Raw genomic sequence first — 19403 nt, 5'->3', positions numbered from 1 at the left:
ACTGAATTCCTTTTCCTGAATAGCAAATACTCTAATCTCTATTCCCTAGGTATCTTCAGTTATCCCCTCAGGATCCACATAGGGAAGACATACATAATTGGAGTAAAATGGATAGCACCAAACCTTTCTCCACCACCCCAATTCCAGGTGCTTAGGATAGAGTGAAGGATGTGGAAGAACATGGTTCTACAATGCCCCTGCAACGTGAGGGAGCTAGAAACTGGAGCTCTAAATGGGAGCTGGGTCGAGATGAGATGTCTAGGCAAACATTTCTGAGATGAGATTTGAGGTTTTATTTCAGGTTAAAGAACAGACTAAAGGGAGACTCACCCGGCAGCCGGAGATTAACCACTCGGTCAAACAAGTTTCTCTCTGCCGTCACTCGGTTCAGGACCTGGTTCAGTAGCTGAAGGGGAGAGAGGAGGTGGGTTGGAGGGGAAGCTCTTAACAAGCCCCTAAGGTAGGCAGTGCTAGTATTGTTATCAATATTTTATAGGTAAGGAAGCTGAGGCTTGATAGACTTGGGGACCTGATTCAAACCCAGACCTCCTGGCTCCAAGTCTAGGGCCCTTTCCACTGTAAGATTCTGCCTTGACATAGTAAATAAGTAGGATCATATGAGTAGAAAACTAAAAGTCTGCTAGCAAACAGGAAGCTTCCTATTTGCCTGAAGCAAGCCTGAGCAAACTTAGTTCAGAATGCCCAAGTGGACCAATCCTAAAAATGCACTAGGAAAAGAAGGTGGCAATATATAGGTGAGGGCCACCATTTCCTTATTAGGTCAGGGCAGAAGCTGCATCCAAGAGGGCAAAGGCTGTCGGGCTAAGGAGCAGATAAGGCAGACTTAGGTCCTTTAGCTAGCAGAGCTGAGCAGTTCTGGGCACCACCCTGCCTGGGCTGAGTCACACTTTGGATCACCTGCTACCCTAATGTGGATACCCCTACATGCTGTAAAGGGGGCTAAAGGAGGGAAAGAAAATTTGCAATGAAAGGGTCCATGGCTAGTCTGGGGTGTACCGTACTATGAGAGACAAGACTGATGGGGGAGGAGACCTTCTCCACAGAGAAACTGGGTCACCCTGACATCTGAAAGATGAAGAAACCCAAGAAGAAGAAATGGCTATTCAAGAGACTGAACACAGACCCCAGAGGGAGGAAGCAAGCCCCAAGTGACTACCAAGGGGCCAAGTCAGCAACGAGAAACAATCGATCAACCAACGAGTATTTATTGAGCACCAGAGCAAAGCACTGGGCTAGGTGCTGAAGATACAAAGATGACAATTAAAAGTCCCTGACCTCAAGAAGTTTACATTCTACTAGAGAATGGACATGCAGAGATGTGGAGCTGTTGTTGTTGTTTTGGGAGGGGGGGTTGGAGACAACCAGGTTTGGGTGACTTGCCCAGGGTCACACAGCTAGTAAGTGTCTGAGGCCAGATCTGAACCCAGGTCCTCCTGACTCCAGGGCCAGTGCTCTAGCCACTGCACCACCAGCTGCCTCTACATATATGCTGAAATAGACAGAAGGTGATGGGGATAGGGCACCAGCAGCTGGGGGGATCAGGAAAGACTCTGCATACTAAGTGACACCTGAGCTGTATTAAAGGAAATGAGAGATTTAAGACATGGATACAAGAAGGCAGTGCATTCCAGACACGGAGGGAGGAAGTGAAGGCAAAGACACGGAGATGGGACACAGTGTGTTGTGTACGAGCAGCACAAAGATCAGCTGAACTAGCCCACAGAGTGCATGAAGAGAAACAAATCCGGGAAGGCTGGCTGGGAAGGGCTTCCAGTGCCAAAAAGAGGATTGTGTATTCACTCTTAGAAGTAATGAAGAACCACTGGGACTTATTGAGTAGGGAAGTCCTGTGGTCAGACCTGTGCTTTGGGGAGTAGCTGAGCCCTGTGCAGAGTGGGTTGGAAGCGGGGAAAGACTTGTTGTGGGGAGACCAAGGAGGAAACTCTTGCAATAGTCCAGATGATAAGGGCTTGAACTAATGTAGTGACTATGAGGATGAAGAGGACAGACAGGAAAGATGTAATGGAGGTAGAAATGACAAGATACAGCAACCGAATGGACATGTGGAATAAGTGAGAGTGAGGAGATGAAGACGACCCCAAGGTTTTGAAACTGGTGACTGGAAAGATGGGGGTACCTGGGTAGAAATAGGGAAGAGGAGCAAGTCTTGAAGGAAAGACAGTGGGTTCTGCTTGGGACACACAAAGTTTGAGATTACTACAGGATGGCTGGTTTGAAAAATCTAATAGGCAGTTAGTGATAGACCGGAACTCAGGAGAGCCTCTAGAGCTGGGCATACAGCTAGTCAGTCAATAAGTATTTACGAAATGCCAAGTCTGTGCCAGGCACTGTGCTAAAGCACAGAGATGATAACTGAGCCCATGGAAGGGGATGGACTTGCCAAATGAAATGGTAATAGAGCAAAAAAGAGCAGAAGGCCGAAGGTTGAGCCCAAGGGCACACCCTGCCCCCACCCCCACAGTTAGGGAGTGAGTTGTGCACTTAGAAGGAGCTGTCAGGCAAATAGGAGCAGAACCAGGAAAGAGCAGTGTCACAAAAATACAGAGAAGAGAGAGGATCTAGGAGAAGATGAAGCTCAATAGCAGCAACAGTGGCAGAGAGGTCAAGAAGGTGAGAAAAGGCCATCTGTCTGACCACTGAAAGATCACTGATAACTTTGGGGAGAGTCCTTTCAGTTGAGGTCAGAAGTCAGATTCCAGTTGAAAAGTGTATCAAAGAAAAAGTGAAAGTGATGAGCACAGATAACTTTTTTTGAGAAGTTTGGCTATGAAAGGAAGAAGAGACTCAGGACAAAAGCTAGAGGGGCTGTAAGGTTCTAGAGAAAGTTTTTAAGGATCAGAGAGAGACAGGCATGTTTGTAGGCAGCAGGGAAGGAACCATTGGAGAGGGAGAGATCAAAGACAGGGGTGGGTAGGGTGGGGAGATGAGGAGAGATGATGACTGTGGGACAAGAAGAACCAGACAGACTACAGCTAAACTAATAATGAACCAGACTCATTTGAGCCATCATCCTGGTAATGGAGCCTTACCATATGGAAGGCATATGTAAGAGCAGGCAAATCAAAATAAACATTCTTGTGGGACATCCTGGAGGAATGATTGAGTGAAATCTGGGAAGGGGCAAAGCCAGCAGACATTACAGAGATGGAAATTTAATGTTCATCAAAATATGTCTAGGCTTTGTACCTAGAGCAAGTCTAATCCTTTACCTTTTAGCTAGAGCTATGGAGGCTCATGAATATAACTTCGATAAATCCATGTTTGCTCTACATTACTTCATCACCTCAAAGAGCCATACTAGGGGGTAGAATCAGAAGCTAAAATACACAGTCCACCAAGGAAGCATGTACAGAGGTGAAAGCACTAGCTTTTGAGTCAGAGAACCTTGGTTCAAATCTTGCCTCTAATGCTTATTATCTTTATGATTTGGGGAAAGTCACTCAGTGTTCCCTGGGCCCAAGCTTCCTCATTTATAAAATGAGTGGGTTAGATCAGATGGCCTTTGAGGTCTCTTCCTACTCTGAATCTATGATCCTCTGACCCTTCTTAGATTGGATGAGGTGGTAGTGGGAAGTAGAAAGAGCCCTGAGTTTAGAGTGCTGGGAATCCTGCCTCTGCTACTTACTAGATATGGGGCCTCCCTTTCTAAGCTTCAGGATCCATATCTGCAAAATGAGGTGACTGCATTAGATGAGCTCTAATAACCTTGTAGTTAACTCCTTAATATTTATTTGTATTTATTTCCTTTATAGTTCTGTGTGTGTGTGTGTGTGTGTGTGTGTGTGTGTGTGTACCTTTCTATCTACATCTATCTACATATGTACATATACACACATAGACATTGGTCTCCTCCATTAGAATGCAGCTTTGCATATGTAGGGAGCGTTTCATTTATTGGATTAGTATCTCAAGTGCCAAGAACAGTTCCTGGCCTACAGTAGGCACTTAATAAATACTTGTTGACTGACTGATTTCTAAGATCTTTGGTCATTTCCAGTTGAATACTGAATAATCTTATGTGGGTGGGTGCTAAAGCCAGGGGATCCAGGGACTGTCACAGCAGCTGTGGAAGAAGAGGTAATTAAGGAATGAAGCAAACAGATCCCTGAGCCGAGGCGGGTAAGAAGGCTCAGAGACCGAGAAAGCTGGAGAACTTGCAGCCTTGGCCCAGGGCTCAGAAATGAGCAAGTTTCCCAGGACCAAAAGACAAAATTCCTCTCAATTGGCTCCAAGGAGTTCTATCCCAGGAAGCTTCTTTGGCAAACAGCCCAGGCTGGATCTAATAACATACTGCTAAACTATTCCCCTGGGCCTGACACAGAGACGCCAGTGAGCTGCTGGGCGCTGTGTCTCTACTGTGTATTCTCTACAGGCTTGGAGATGTCCAGGTCCACCAAGAGGAGGGATGGCAATGGGCAGCAGTAGAAAGACAACTGGACTTGGAGTACAAAGAACTGGGTTTGAATGTAGGCTGTCACTGACTGACAGCCTTGGGACTGTCACTTAATCTCTGGAAGCCCCAGTGCTTGTACTACCTACCTCATGGAGTTATTGTAAGGAAAATGCTTTGTAAACCTTGTTTAGAAATGTGATCTCATGTTGTTATTACACTCAGTTCCCTTTGCACTGCTCCCAAGCACAGAGCCAAGAGCTGCTATAGCCTCAACCAGGCCTTGGTGAAAAGAAATGGAAGTTCCTAATAGTCTGTGCCAGCCCTCGCTAGAGCTGCTATCCAGGGGGTCCCAAGGAGACAGACAGACAAGATGAGAGCAGAAGTCTCAAGGCTCCAAGTGAGAATGCCCAGGGTACACCCTGTCCCAACAAGAGCAGAGACAGCTGGGTCCTGGGTCCCACCTTCCAGCCCTTCCCCTCCACCAACCTGTGCCAGCCGCCGGAGCAACAGCTCAGAGGAGGGCCGATTCCAGTCCAGGAAGATCTCAGGGGCCAGGGTGACAGTCATCTCCAGCACCCGGAGCAGGCTCACTGACAGGTCAAAGCAGGTGGCGCACACCTTCAGCTGGCGACTGTCCACAAAGTTTCTTTCCAGGCGCTCGGCTGCTTGTTGAATCTGAATTACCCCACCCCAGCCCCACCAAGGGCAGGATCAGCAGTGCCAGCTCCCCTGGCTTAGAGGCACTTAGACATCCCCCAAATCTAAGTCCTCTTTTTGTCCTCTTCCCTTCCCCAACAACATTCCCAAGGACTCCATTGGAGTATTTCTCAGCTTGCTCCTACAGCTGGCCTGCCTTCCCCAGGTTGTAGGATCAGCTTCAATTAGGGATGGGGATTTTAACAGGATCTCAGGATCTAAAGCTGGAAAGACTGTAAATGACTAGTCCAACCTCCTCATTTTACAGCTGGAGAAAGTGAGACCCAGGGAGGGGGGAAGTGCTTTGTCCAAGGTCACATAGCATATGAACAGCCAGCACTCAAACTCAGGCCCTCTGACTCCAAGTCCTTGCTCTTGCCTATGCCTCCTGTTTCCATGTTAGCTCACCTCCTGGATCATGCCAATGAACTCAGAGAAGGCCCAGTTGAGCTGGTTGAGAACACTGTTGAGGAAGCTAGGAGCCATGTCACGGTCACTCCGTAGCAGGTCAGCCATGTGGCCCTGCAGCAAGGTAGAGGGGCAGGGCTCTGCAGGCAGAAAGAAGGCACATGGATCAGAGGGGGCCCACAGGGATCCTCCCCCACACCCCAGGCACACACCCAATCCTTTCAAAAAGAGGCTTCATGACATTGCCATTAGCCCAACACAATCATTTGGCCTCCAAAGAGAAGCCAGGGGCCATCCTGCCCCACTTCCAGCATTTGGGGCACTTCTCTGCAAGGCCAACTCCCAGGAGACTGGATACAAGTGGTCTGCATTCCTTAATTTATGCCAAAGTTCAGGCCTGAGGTTTGGCCCTAATCCGGCTCTTTTCATTTTTTTCCCTGCTTGCCTCTTCTACTACCATATCTGGCCAACTAAACTGGACAGAACTGGATTATAGATTTAGCCCTACAAGAGATCACAGCATCTGGAAGAAGGTAGCCAGCAGTGTCAAATGAGGTCCTAGACTGAGATCCAGAAAGGACCTCAGTGGTCACTGAGTCCAATCCTCTCATTTTATAGATAAGGAAATTGAGGCACAGAGGTTAAGTAACTTCCCCAGGGTCACACAGTCAGTGAGTGTCTGGGGCAAGATTTGAACCCAGATCTTCTGACTGTAAGGCTAGCACACTGCCCACTATTATATTGTGATGCCTCTGGCTGTCCTGGGCAGAGCAGGATTCCCCTGGAGCCCAGGGAATGCTTGCTTCTGCCCGTTCATTCTAATGTACGGGGGCCCACCAGCGTCAGCCCCAGGCTGAGGAGCAAACAAAAGGCAGAGTAGTCCCTTTCCCTCTAGGTGCTTATGGTTCCTTCTCCTGGATCTTGTGGAACAATTTTACCACCAAAAGCCAATGGTTCCCAGGCTGGGCAGAGAGGTCCTTCTCTAGCCCCTCTTCCCTGGGAGTTGCCACCAATTCTGCAGCTTCTCTCTGATCCCCGCCACTTCCTTCTGTCCCCTCCTCATCTTCTCTCTTCTCCCCACCCTTTCTCTTCTCTCCCCATCTTCTCTCCTCTCCTCTTCTCTCTCCATCTTCCCTCCTCTCCCCTCTCCTTCTTTTCCCTCCCCATCTTCTCCCCTCTCCCCTCCTCTTCTCTTCCCTCCCCATCTTCTCTTCTCTCTCCTCCCCTTCTCTCCCTATCTTCTCTCCTCTCCCCTCTCCTTCTCTTCTCTTCCCATCTTCTCTTCTCTCCCCTCTCCTCCCCTCTCCTTCTCTTCCCTCCCCATCTTCTCCCCTCTCCCCTTCTCTTCTCTTCCCTCCCCATCTTCTCTTCTCTCCCCTCCCCTTCTCTCCCTATCTTCTCTCCTCTCCTCTCTCCTTCTCTTCCCTCCCCATCTTCTCTCCTCTCCCCTCTTCTTCTCTTTCCTCCCCATCTTCTCTCCTCTTCCCTCCCCTTCTCTCCTCTCCCCTCCCTTCTTCTTCTCTCCCCTCCCCATCTTCATCCCTTTCCCCTCCCCTCTCCTTCTCTCCTCTCTCCATCTTCTCTTCTCTCCCCTCCCCCTTTCCCCTCCTCTTCCTTCCCCCTCTCCTTTCCTCTCCCTCCTGCTATCCTGGCTCATGCAGTTCCTCCCACATTTTGTTTCAGGCATGCATTTGGCTCCAGGCCTGACAAGAAACTATCTTCTCAGCACAACTTCTCTGCTCTGTTCCTGACCTTGAAAAACTCTCCTTCAGTCCTGCCCTGTCACACCTCATTCATCATCCTCAGGGAAGCCCTGCCTTCTTCAGCACTCTCACAGATACTCCACTTCCTCAGCCCTGCCATTTTAAAAGGCCCATCCCAGAGCTAACTCTCCATGTTCCATCAAGGCCCTGCTAGATAGATACTGACAGATTTTTAGTCCTCCAACCCCAGGACTATAACAACCCCAGATCCCCAGTCCCAGGATTGTAACTGGGCTTCCCAGTCCACCCAATCCCATCATTATAATGGGGTTATTTCAATTGCATAGTTGCAAGGTGTTATAAAAAGAGCTATGCCAACTTTCCAGCCTCAGTGCTAGAACAGAGCTATTCCATTCTTCCAGCTTCAGGGCCCTACCAGGGCTATTCTCAGTGCTATAAAAGGGTTAATACAGCCTAATCCTACAAAGCTCACCATTATAAAAGTGCTGCCCTTGTTCTCCAGGGCCATAATAGGGTTCTCTTAGTATGGCCACACTACACTGAAGTCATCCTTAACCTTTCTAACCACTATAACGGCAGAGTTACTTTTTTTTTCCTCTCCTGTCCTTCAGTATTAGTACTAGAAAAAGTAGGCTGGGAGTAGGCCTGTTATGGCACTAGGGTTAGGGGATGAGTTTTCCTATGTTCTCACACTAAACTTATGAAAGAACCTGTGATTCTACAAAGCTGATGTGTCTGTCCTTAAAGCAATTCCCACTAAGTATAGCCTGAGCTGAGGGCCAACCTGGCCCTCCATTCTGTTCTCAATGCTGCCTGATGTCAGTGATTTCTATCTCTGGCTGTCCCAGAGACACCTAGCCTGCAGCCAGGGTGGTGGGAAGAGCCCTGCCACTGTCTGGCTAAGGGCAAAGATGGCATCTAGGCCTGCTGGTCACACACCCCCTGACAGTGATGTCTGTAATCAGAGCTCTTGGTACCCTCTGTTCTGAGTGGCAACAATGGGAGAACCAGATAGCCTCTCTCTCCAGCCCTTCCCACTGAAAATCAATAGCTCCTGCTGCAGCAGGCTCCTGGCCCAGCACACAGCTCACATTCCACCCTGGGGACAGGCTGGAGGAATCAAGGCTCAGGCAGAGGGACTCAGGGATGGAGAGGCCTAATACATCCCTGCTGTTGGCATGCTAGATGACCTGGGATAAGTCATTTAACCTCTCTCCCTCAGCATCCATGACAGAAAAACTCAGACCAGAGCTGGAAAGTAAGGTCTAGTTCTGGGCACCAACAGGGAAAACAAGGACCGATAAATGAAGTTTCCAGGAGGCAGATTTCAGTTCAATAGAATGAAAAACTTCTTAACCACAAGAACTGCCCCAAAGTAGACTGGGTTGCCCTGAGAGGTGGTAAGCTTCCAACCGAAGGGGATCTTCTGATGAAGGGTGGGTGACTGTGTACTGAAGATATGTACAAGGGGATCCTGCTTTGCCTAGGGATCGCTTTCCATGACTTGAGAAGTTCCCTCTTAAGTCTAGGTTTTATGATTTTGTGTTTTCTAAGGTTGATTTCAGTCCCTGAGCTCACAGTATGATGAGACAAGTCCTAGATGTCCTGGGAGGAGTGGGGAAATAGGCCATGATCCTCCTAGACAAGTCATAACCTTCCTTCCTCCCAGAGTATTTTGTTTATACCACTTTAACGCACTTGTCAGTAATATTGTATGTAATTATCTGTGTTTGTGTCATCCCCTATTAGACTGGGGTCTCAATGAAGACAGGAACAGTGTCTTCTCTAAACCTGGTCTTCCCCAGCACCTAGAACAGTGTTCTGTATACACAGCAGGTTTGTTGAGTTAATGAATGGTATAAAGGAATGAAACACTGGCTGCAGACAGAATCAATCTTAGCTAACTGTATTGTTAAACCCTTTAACTTGTTCTTCATGGTCGGTATCACTAGGTCTTAAGCTTGATGGACTCCACATCTAAGCTCAATAGGGCAACAGAAGGGCAGAATGCCCCAGAGAGGCACAGAGGAGAAAGCCCACCAGGGGAATCAGGGAAGAAGAACAAGGGAAAAAACCACCCCAGATACACTAAGAGTACCCTCAGCTAGAGCCAAAGCACTGAAACGTAGGAGAAAAGGATAGAAGAAGGGATGGTGAAAGGTAGAAGGAGGGAGGAGAAGTCAATAAGGCAAAGGAAGAAAAAGTCAAGGTCAGAAATAAAGAATGCTACAGGCCTTGGCTGGGACAACCACTGACTAAGGGCATGAGAGAGGGCTAGCGGAGAAGGTAGAGGACAAAAGGCAAACCAAAAGAAACTGAGAGAGATGAAGAACCCAAAATAGAAGCAGAGGGGGGTGGAAAGGGATGGAGGGGGACAGAGCTGAGATGTTAAAGGGAGAGACAGGAAGGCTGCAGGGGACAGTGGCCTTCAGAAGAGGTTTGCAGATCAGAGACGTGCCCAATGTGGTGTAGCAGAGCAAGCAGGTGCCTTCCGGTCAAGAGAGCTGGGTTATAGTCCTGCCCCTGCTGCTAATGCAGTGTTGTGACCTAGGGCAAAGCACTGCAAACACAGAACCCAAAGGAGAAAACAGGAAAGCTCTCCCCAGCCCCTGCAGCCGGTAATTCCTGGAGCATGTGCACTGAGTTCTCCCTTGGGACAGGCAGACAGGCTGCCTTGCCAGAGCCCAGCAGCCCCCACACAGGAAGTTAAAATGATGCCAAACATTTGGCAGAACAGCTTCAGGCCCAGGCCAAGATGCTCTAGCTAAACCTGTGACTTGGGTCACCTCCTGCCCCTGACCAAGAACTTTGCCCTCGCCTTCCCTCCTTTCATGCCCTCTCATCCCAGTCTTCAGAAGTTCCAGCTGTTAGTCTTTAGGCTGAAAAGGTAGGCTTCCCTGCCCTCAGTCCTTAAGATCCAGTACTCACTCTGCAGGCTGGGGAGGTTGGCATCCTCAGGCTTTGTTTTCAGCAGATGAGGCAGCCGAGTGTAGCGATACCCAAATCCACAGCCCTGAAAGAGAAATGCCAAGTGGGGGTAGGTCAGGTTGGGTCTTCCTTCCTTCTCTCCCAGGACCTAGACTTTGCCAGCCCTCCAACACTGCTTTCTTCCTACCTCTGATCCTCAATGGGTTCCCACCCCACTGGACTTCTAAATCTGTGAGCTCGGCTCCCATATTGTGGCGATATCTCTATCCCGTACTGTGACCTCTATCTCTGGGTCCAGGTCTTTCACCAATATGACTCCTCTATTGCCTCGCAGACCCCAAATTCTACCTCCCTCTCTGACAGCCCCTGACCCAGTTCCCTTGTCTTTGCACTCAGATACCTTTTCCCCACACTCCCCCCACCACTTGCTTCACTCACTCTGCCCAGCTCTGTGCTCATGGGCACAGAGAGACATTTTCAAATGTCAAATTGACTCAATTTAGAAAACACTGATTGTGAACACATTTGAAGAGCCAGACTTTTCCTGAGGGCAGCATGACCTACATTTCCAAGTATAAACCCTACACTCAGTGGCAAATCCAAACAACTAGCCACAGGCAGGAGTGACGCCTCCCCCGTCCTCTTCACCCAGCAAGGAGCTCTGCACCAGAGGAATCGCAAGATGGGACGCCAGAGCTATTACCCGCCACAACCGCACAAGGATCCAATTCGTCTGAGCCCAGGGACGCTGCTCATAAGGAGCCAGGAGGTTCTTCATCATGGTGATCCGCCTGCCAAGGGAAGAGGGACCATGTCAGTCACTTCTAGATAGCTCCCTGGGTTTCTGGAAGAACGTGAGGATCTAAGGACAGTGCCACATCCTTCAAGAACCCAGGGTGAGGCGAGGTCTTTGTTACATGGGAGGGTCCAATGGAATGGGTAGAAAGGAATATATCATAAAAATAACTGTGGAATAAGAAACAAAGGGCACTGATACAACTTCAAAAATGAAAAGACAAAAGGGATATGGGAGGACCTTGGCATCTAAATCGGGCTGAGCACACAGGTGAGCAGAAGGAGCCTACTAGAAGCAGCTCGCTCTTGTCCCAACACAGGGAAGGGGAGAGATAAGAATGTCAGGTCACAAGTGGAACTGGGCAGACTGGTAGTGGTGTCGTCATTCCAGTCGTGTCTGACTCCATGACCCCATTTGGGGTTTTCTTGGCAAAGATACTAGAGTGGTTTGCCATTTTCTTCTCTCATTTACGGATGAGGAAACTGAGGCAAACAGGGTTTAGTGACTTGCCTAGGGTCACACAACAAGTAAGTATCTGAGACCAAATTTGAACTCAGGTCTTCCTGACTCCAAGCCTTGAGCTCTATCTACTGCACCAGCAACTAAAGGAACAATGCTCAATTTCCTTGTCTTCCTGCTATATAGAGGCAAGGCAGGAATACTTCACGTGATCTTGAGCCACACACCTCATTCCAACCCTCCCCCCTCATATCCCTCCAGCAGGGAGCTTTTCTTTTTCCCCTTTTGTCCCTACTTGCCCCCACCACCTCCCCACTTTCCCACCCACAAGCTTTACTTCCACCACTAGCACAGGGTCCCAAACAATTGCAGGGGGTGGGGGTGCTCCAGAACTCACTGTTCCTCAGGTATCCTCTCCACAGCACGCAATGAGTGGGGATAACAGACGTAGCTGGCCAGTGCTTGCATCAGTGAATCTCGGATGTCTGAGTGGTGACAGAAATGTCTGAGGACCCAGAAAGGGAGATGGGGACTGGAAAGGGTCATCATTGGACAAGTGGCTCAAGGCATCTTTGAAGGCAAAGAGGCCAAGGATGGGTTTTCTCAATGTCATTAGGCTAGAGAAAATGCTACTCCTCTGGTTTACCAGGCCAAATCCCATTCATCCAAGAGCTTGGGGCTTTTATGGGTGAAGGGTTAAACCAGGGGGCCCCGAACTGTGGGTCCTTCTCTGGGAAAATGAGCAGCCAAGGCCCAAGTCCAGGGTCCAACAGGCAGGTCATCCTATAGGATGGGACCAATTAGGAGGACCTTCCTTCCTACACGTTTGACTCCCTCTGTCTGAGAGGCCAGAGTCAGACAGCACAAACAGCAACCACACCTTGACCCTTCTTCATCCACCTGACACTTGACAGAGCTTGGTTATACCTCCCAGGACAAGGCAAGAGGAAGATGTGACTATGTCACTCCCCTGTTCAAAACCTTTCTGAGGTTTGAACATAAAATACAAACCCCTTAACTTGCCATGTAAAGCCCTACCTGCTCAATCTGGCTCCCATCTACCTCTTTAGCTTTATTTCACATTACTCCCCTTTATGTAGGCTAGGTTCTGGCTAAAACTAGTCATTCCTCAAACCTGAAATACCATCATCCACCTGCATACATTTGCATTAGCTTTCCCCTCTCCTGGGAGTATGCATCTTCAAGACCCCTGTTCAGAATCATTAACCTCCTACAAGGCTCAGCTGGGCTGCCACTTGGGGGGGGTGGGGTGGGAGGAACTATCCCTGACCATTCAACCACCCTTCCTCCTCCCCACCTCCAGTCATTCATCCCCTCCCTCACCTGAAATTAAGTTATTCATATGCATATTGTACCCCATCAAGAAAGCTCCTTAAGGAAAGGCACTGTTTTGGGTTTTTTTTGTCTCCATATTCTTGGCACCTTGCATATAGTGGGCATTTAATAAATGTTTGTCAAATTGAATTGAAAGACTAAAATAACTAGGAAATCAAGCCTTCAAGAGTTGCTAGTTTTCCTGGCTCTTGGTAAGTTCAGGGTCCTTGGGGCAAACATCCTTACTTAGCCCACTCCCAGCACAGTCCTCTAAAGAAGTGAGAAAACCACCTCACCTGTGCCCACAATTCTTGTGTCTGCAAAGTGTTTGGCTAGAATGGCAGCAAGGCGAGTCAGTGTCTCCTCGTAACCTGTGGAGGGAAAAAGTCTCAAGATCCAGCCCCAGGATCCTGGAGATTTTGTGCTTGTGGTGAGAATCTAGTTCAGAATCAAGGCAAGTTGGTTCCAAAGAGGCTTCCACCTAGTATGAAAGGGAAACAAAGTCTTCCCCTTCTATGGCTAGAATCTTCAAACGGCTCTGCAGAGAGAACTGATAGTCTCCTGCTTACTTCTCTGACTCTTCTTGCTCTATGGGAGGATTTCTTGGGCCATATCTCCAGAACCCCTTGCCATGGCCTGGCTAAGTTAACAGACTCCTTACCTTCTCCATGTATGTGCCCAATACACAAAGGGCTAAGAGAACCCTAAGGATTTTAACACAAAGAAAAGGAAAACCCCAGGTAGTTATAACCAAGCAAAAGATACCTGATACAGATGTACACAGAAACATCCATAAAGGGTCATCATTATTTAAGCTAAGACCAAAGAGTACAGACAAACGGTGTACCTCAGACAGAGCAGAGAGTAGGGGTCCTACATGCCTGTCAGGGCTTTTCACATTTAAGGCCAGTGTGATAGGCTCTTCCTTTGCTCAAGGCCATTTGTTACAAAAGAGGAAAAAGGAGAAGGTGGATGTGTCCTTCAGTCAGAGATAGGCAAAGCTCTGTACAGAACCACAGGGAAAATTATGTATTTGCCACTGGATTTGGACATCATCTCTTCTACTCCAGGGTCAGCTAGAGAGGGAAAATCCAATGATGGACCTAACCAGCTGCATCAAAAAAAAAAAAAAAAGGATCATTTTAGAGTTGGTTGCTGTTCAAAGGATCTGGTACCGCCCAGGAATTTTTTTTTTTTTTAATCGCAACACATTTCCATCCCCCTTAACCTCAGCACTGGGAAGGGGACCAGAGGCCAAGAGTAGTAGCACGATTAAGCCCTGCCCACATCTAAGAACACATCATATTGTCTTTCCTTGTGTGCTAGGCACTTCTGCCCCTGGGCTTAACAACATTTCCACATTAGGTGCATTCCTATCCCTATCAAGTGAAGGGTTCAATGGGGAAAGAGTACTGGATTTGGAGTAGGAATGGTAGGGTTTGAATATAATGGTAATCAAGTAAGTAGCCTGCCTGTGTGACCTTGGGTAAGTTCCAACCTCTCTAGGCCTGTTTCATATCTGTAAAATGATGGGAGTCAGACCAGATGATCACTGAGGCCTTTTCCAGTTCTAAATCCTGTGATTCTTGGACCAAAGGGAACAATACTTCTCTTCTGGCCCAGACAACGATTAGAAAATAGACCTGAAAAACCTGGGAAGACTTGTATGAACCAATGCAGAATGAAGTGAGCAGAACCAGGAGAACAATCCATACAATAATAACATCATAAAAACAAACAACTTTAAAAGGCTTAAGAACTCTGATTACAATTCAAGAGGCCTAGTGAGGTGACAGCAGCTTCAGGGTAGAGAATGAGACTTATATCTTTTGGACAAGGCCAACACAGGAATTTGTTTTGCTTAACAACGCCTATTTGTTACCAAAAAAATTTCTGTTGGGGAGAGGTACGAGGAGGGAAAATACTTTTTTGCTCATTAAAAAAATTAAATTAAGAAAAAAAAAACATCTACATGAGCGTTATGTGTGCCACTGTCTGAGCTCTGAAAGACCCCAGAGATTATCTAATCCAACCTTCTCATTTTACAGTGGGAGATATTGAGGCTTAGTCACTAACATCCAGGTCTCCTAACTCCTACTTACTCTGAAGTTCTTTCTATTATATAAGAGATATATTCCCTTTGATGGGACAGATAAGAAGCAGATGTGCTTTCTCTTCAAATTTAGGAAATGGTGTTTGGGCCTTTGTGCTGGTCAAACTCTCACACATACAAAAAAGAATCTGCATTCTCAATAGATTATGGTACATTTCAGGATAAAGAAACAATGTGAGGGGGATGGGAAAGGAGAAAGGGGAAGAGAATGGATGGGCAGACAGTGAATATTGGGCAAGGTTGCTTTTCTGTGGTGCTCCCTTCCTTTGGTATTCAAGAAGACCTACTACTCCCTAAGATGTCCTCTGAGGCCAACACCTAACCTCAAGAAATTCAGGGATTTCCCCCATATAAGATAAAGGACTACAGCAGCAGGAAGCTGAGCCAAGCCAGTATTCTCCTACTGCATGTATGTACACACTTCTAGGTGTTCAAGAACCCAGTACCCAAATGATTTGGGCTGTGAGGAACCTAAGGGGCTAGGTCAGGGTTGTCAGTCTTTTCCAAGGAGGCCCAAGGCCACAGGCAGGTATAGTTCACACAAGACACAAGAAAGATCATTACACAAAATATTTGCATGTACTTTACATTTGCCTACAGACAATGTAGCCTGGCTGTTTCAGTAAATCAGGTTCAAAGGTAATTAATTATCACCAACCTGAAGATCATCCTTTGAACCTTTCTCTCTAAACCTTCTCTCATATCCAATCACACTGGCCCATCCCCCCCCAACCCAGAAACGGTTAGAAGCCCCAGCAAAGATTAAGATGGGGCAGAGTGTGGCAATCACTGCATGGAACCAGGTGAGAATACCCGTTTCATCCATTGGTGAGAACCCTGAAAGGGCAGATCAGAGGGGATGAGAGCAATGAGAAGAAAACCACCCAAAAATAGAACCTAAAAAGGCTAAGTCTGGAAGAGCCATGCAAGAGCAGCTTGTGCCAGGGCAGCTCTGAACGCCAGGAGAAACATAAGCAGACTATTGGGGGCAATCACAGGATCATCACAAGTTCTGTCACAAAAAGCTAGAGCATCTTACTCTTTCATGGTGCCATGACCCCTCTGATTTGAGATGGGTAAGTAAAGGGATCTGGTCACAATTCTCAACATGTAGCTTCCCCTTCCCTCTAAAGACTTCCTGGAGAGTCAGAAATTTTATGCAAGTTCTCTGTCTCCCTTTGAAGTCTCAATTCTGCCAGGCCACAGGTGCCCTCTCCCTCTCTCATCGAATCTGGGCATGGGCCAGCAGATCTCCCTATCCAACCAGCCTTGACAAGGATGTCCTAGGCTGTGGTCTTCCAGGAATAATTGCTCTTCTCTTTTTAAGAGGCCCAATGACCTTTGAGAAGCAAGCCTAAAATGCCCACCTGTGTAAAACCTGATGCCCTCTGAAAGTGAGTCTGTACCTACACATGCCAAGATCTCAGCTGAGAAACCTGTGTCCATAGATTGTTAATAACCCCAAACCAACAGCTCTCCACTCTGCCCCCAAACAAGCACAACTTTAATCATAAATCAGCTGTCCCCCTTTCATGCTTTCCCATCCCCTTGGAACTTTTCCAATGTGTTATATCATTCCAAACTGCATTTATGTCCTTACTTCTGTCTCCCAAATGGAGCCCAAAGCCAGCCTTTGCTGGGCTACATCTTGCTGATTTGTTTTGTAAGAAGAAACATTCCCATCCCCACTAAGCCAGCTATAAATCAAACTGCCAGTTTGCCCTCAAGGAATAGGGCCCAGCTGCTTTCCAATGCATCTCGTACTTCTCCTTCCCTCTCTGTCCTCGACCTTCCTCAACTCTAGGACACTGATGAGCCATAACCACATCCCAGCACGGAAGAGGTAACATGGTGAGCAGAGACCCTGGCCTTGGCTTTCCTTTCTGGAAGGCTGCAGAAGCAGAACAATGTGGAGTCTCTCAAACTGTTAGCTAGACAACCATAGTGCTCACGGCTGGGGAAACAGAACCAATCTTGGGGACTCTCAAACAGGAGGCTCCAGGAGCTAACACATTACTCTCCTGGGAAGGGTCTTGTCTCCACTTCGAAATTTCTGTTATCTCCAAAGCTTCAGCCTCACTGGCTACTCTCAGGAAACTGGAAATCTGGAGGAATATTGTTTGGAATCAGCCCTGATGCTGCAGATGTTAGTTTGGTTGCAAGAGGCCATCCCTAGGGAAAGGCCCAGTTTGCATTCTGCTCATTTGCAATTCTTTGCATGCCACTGGGAGGGTTTGAGAGCTTTGTTCCTGTGCATACTCCATCTCCTACCTAAGACTGAGAGCTCACAAGCGCAGAGCAGCGTCCTGCTGGAGCAGGCATTCCCAGAAGACAGAGGCTGTGCCTCCCTTGTTAGATGGGGGCTTCTACAGGGTGGAATTGTGTTCTACTTTACTGAGTCCTAAACAGAAGAACAGGCAAATGCCTATGGGAAGAGATTTTTCTCATCCTCTCATGAAGGATCTCCCTTCCCCTACTCCAAACCTGGGCTTCACTTACCTGGCAGCTCCTCCATGCTATTGACAGGACTGAAGTAGTTTTTAAGGGCGCTGTAGCTGTTCATGGCGACACTTAGGTAGAACTCCGGCATAAATGCAAAGAGGGAGCCCGTGCGGTCTCCATGCTCTATGGTGCGGGTACAAACCCGGAGGAGCCAGTAAATGTCCTGCATCTTCTCCTGAGAGGAGGACAGGATTGAAAAGAGAGACTGGACCACACATGATTCCCAGCAATAATACAGCCGGGACCAGGCCCACCATGTCCTCAGGGCCAGTGCTTAACAGAGTCGCCTCCGAGCACTGAGACAGGGAGAGGGGGCAGGTGGCTTCTTTTACTTGTTGCAGTTGGAATATCTGGAGATTCAGTGAGAAAAATCTAACACACCAAGAAAACAGTTTGAAGAAAGGGCATACCTGGGCTTTAGTCAAATGCCACACAGGAACCATGGGAGGATGACTATAGGGGCTGGGATAATATCTGTACTCAACAAAGAGGCTTCCACACTTTGCCTACTCCCCAAATACCCAAAAAGCTCCTAAGGATTTCTCCTCTTTGTAATATTTAATCAGCATCTAGCAACCCACAGAGACCAGATACTCTGAGCTTTTCGGGACAAAACTGGTTTGGGGTGGAGGAGGACAGTGGAGAAGGATGGCAAGAACAGCTCAGCTCTCAGCTGAAAGATAATAATAAAAATAATACTAATAACTGAGATTATTATGATGACTTAAGGTTTGCAAAGTGCTTTACATATGTGATCCTCCCACGACTCTGTGAAGCAAGAAAGAACACAGGATTTGGGATCCAAGGACCTTGGGCAGTAAGGTGGCACAGTGGATAGCACACTGGACTTGAAGTCAAGAAGATCCAAACTCAAATCCTGACTCAGATACTCACTAGATGGGTGACTCTGGACAAGTCACTTAACCTCTGTCTGTCTGTCTCCTCATCCGTAAAATGGGGATAGTAACAGCACGTTCTCGAAGGTTATGTTTGTAAAGCACTCAGCACAGTGTCTGGTACATAGTAGGCAGTATATAAGTGCTAGCACTATTATTTGGTTCTGCTACTTATTACTTATGGGACCTTGGGCAAGTCTCTCAGGATCCCAGCTTCCTCATCTATAAAAACGGGGGATTAGACAAAATGGCCTCTAAGGCACCTTCCAGGTCCAAATCCCACGATTCTGTGGTTGCCATTGTTAGCAGGACCACTCTTCTTGAGCTCTACAAAGCTCTACCTTCTCCAATTCACAGTTTCATCATGTAGGTTAGCTGGGTAAGAACCACAGTCTCAGGTGACAAACACAGGGCAGAGAGAAGTCTCTTGCCTAACTCAGCCACAAGATCAGATCAGTATCCAAGAAATCTAAGGCATCAGTGGTTTGAGAGGATAAAGTGACCAACCTGATCCAAATTAAGCCCCAACCAAAAGGCCCTCACCTTAGAGTAGATAGTGACATTGATCCAGGCAAGACGGCGACTCAAATGATTCAGCTTCTCAGAGAAAACCTTCTGACTTTTCATCAACTCTTCCTGAATGTCTTTCCTCTGTTGATGTCCCCAGGAGAGAAGATTCAGTAAATGCATCCTTTCTCCCTAACCCTGGACCACACCCACAGGTTGTTCTCTCTGAGACCCTATAATATACCTAAGATTGACACTTACTTACAGTCCTGTACAGCTTAATGAGGAAACAGAAGCTCCCTGTTGCCCATCCTCCCTTCCCAATCCAGAGCTATCAACGGCAACCTCATCCCAGAAACTGGAGTGACAAGACCAAAAAATGATGGCACAAAGAACAGCCCAGGCTTTCATGAAGGTTCTCGGTGACACATCATCAGTATAGAGCACCTAAAGGACCAAAAACTAAGTCCTTCTCTTCAAGGAATTTGCAGGGAGCTTGCTTTTGGTTCAATATGAAAATGACTTGCACATAAGTAGATGCTTAATAAATCTTGTTGAACATCAGAACCTTCCCAAAGTGGAATGGGCTGTTTTACTCAGTCAA

The 19403-nt window shown here is 47.6% G+C and overlaps 1 protein-coding gene across 2 annotated transcripts in view; it reads right to left on the bottom strand.

Moving 5' to 3' along the window:
- Positions 1–19403, bottom strand: part of RNF123 (ring finger protein 123) — a 117773-nt gene that overhangs the window by 25745 nt on the left and 72625 nt on the right. For both annotated transcript variants that reach the window (XM_036737990.1, XM_036737991.1), the window contains exons 26-34: positions 18836–18943; positions 17394–17571; positions 13078–13152; positions 11844–11931; positions 10895–10982; positions 10192–10276; positions 5540–5679; positions 4922–5110; positions 331–406 (exon numbers count right to left, since the gene is read on the bottom strand). In XM_036737990.1, coding sequence (XP_036593885.1) covers positions 331–406; positions 4922–5110; positions 5540–5679; positions 10192–10276; positions 10895–10982; positions 11844–11931; positions 13078–13152; positions 17394–17571; positions 18836–18943 — 1027 coding nt within the window. The remainder of the gene's footprint in view (positions 1–330; positions 407–4921; positions 5111–5539; positions 5680–10191; positions 10277–10894; positions 10983–11843; positions 11932–13077; positions 13153–17393; positions 17572–18835; positions 18944–19403) is intronic.

Source organism: Trichosurus vulpecula, chromosome 9, assembly GCF_011100635.1.
Source record: "Trichosurus vulpecula isolate mTriVul1 chromosome 9, mTriVul1.pri, whole genome shotgun sequence".
In the NCBI taxonomy this organism is placed as follows: domain Eukaryota; kingdom Metazoa; phylum Chordata; class Mammalia; order Diprotodontia; family Phalangeridae; genus Trichosurus; species Trichosurus vulpecula.
This window is presented reverse-complemented; position numbering and strand designations above follow the sequence as displayed.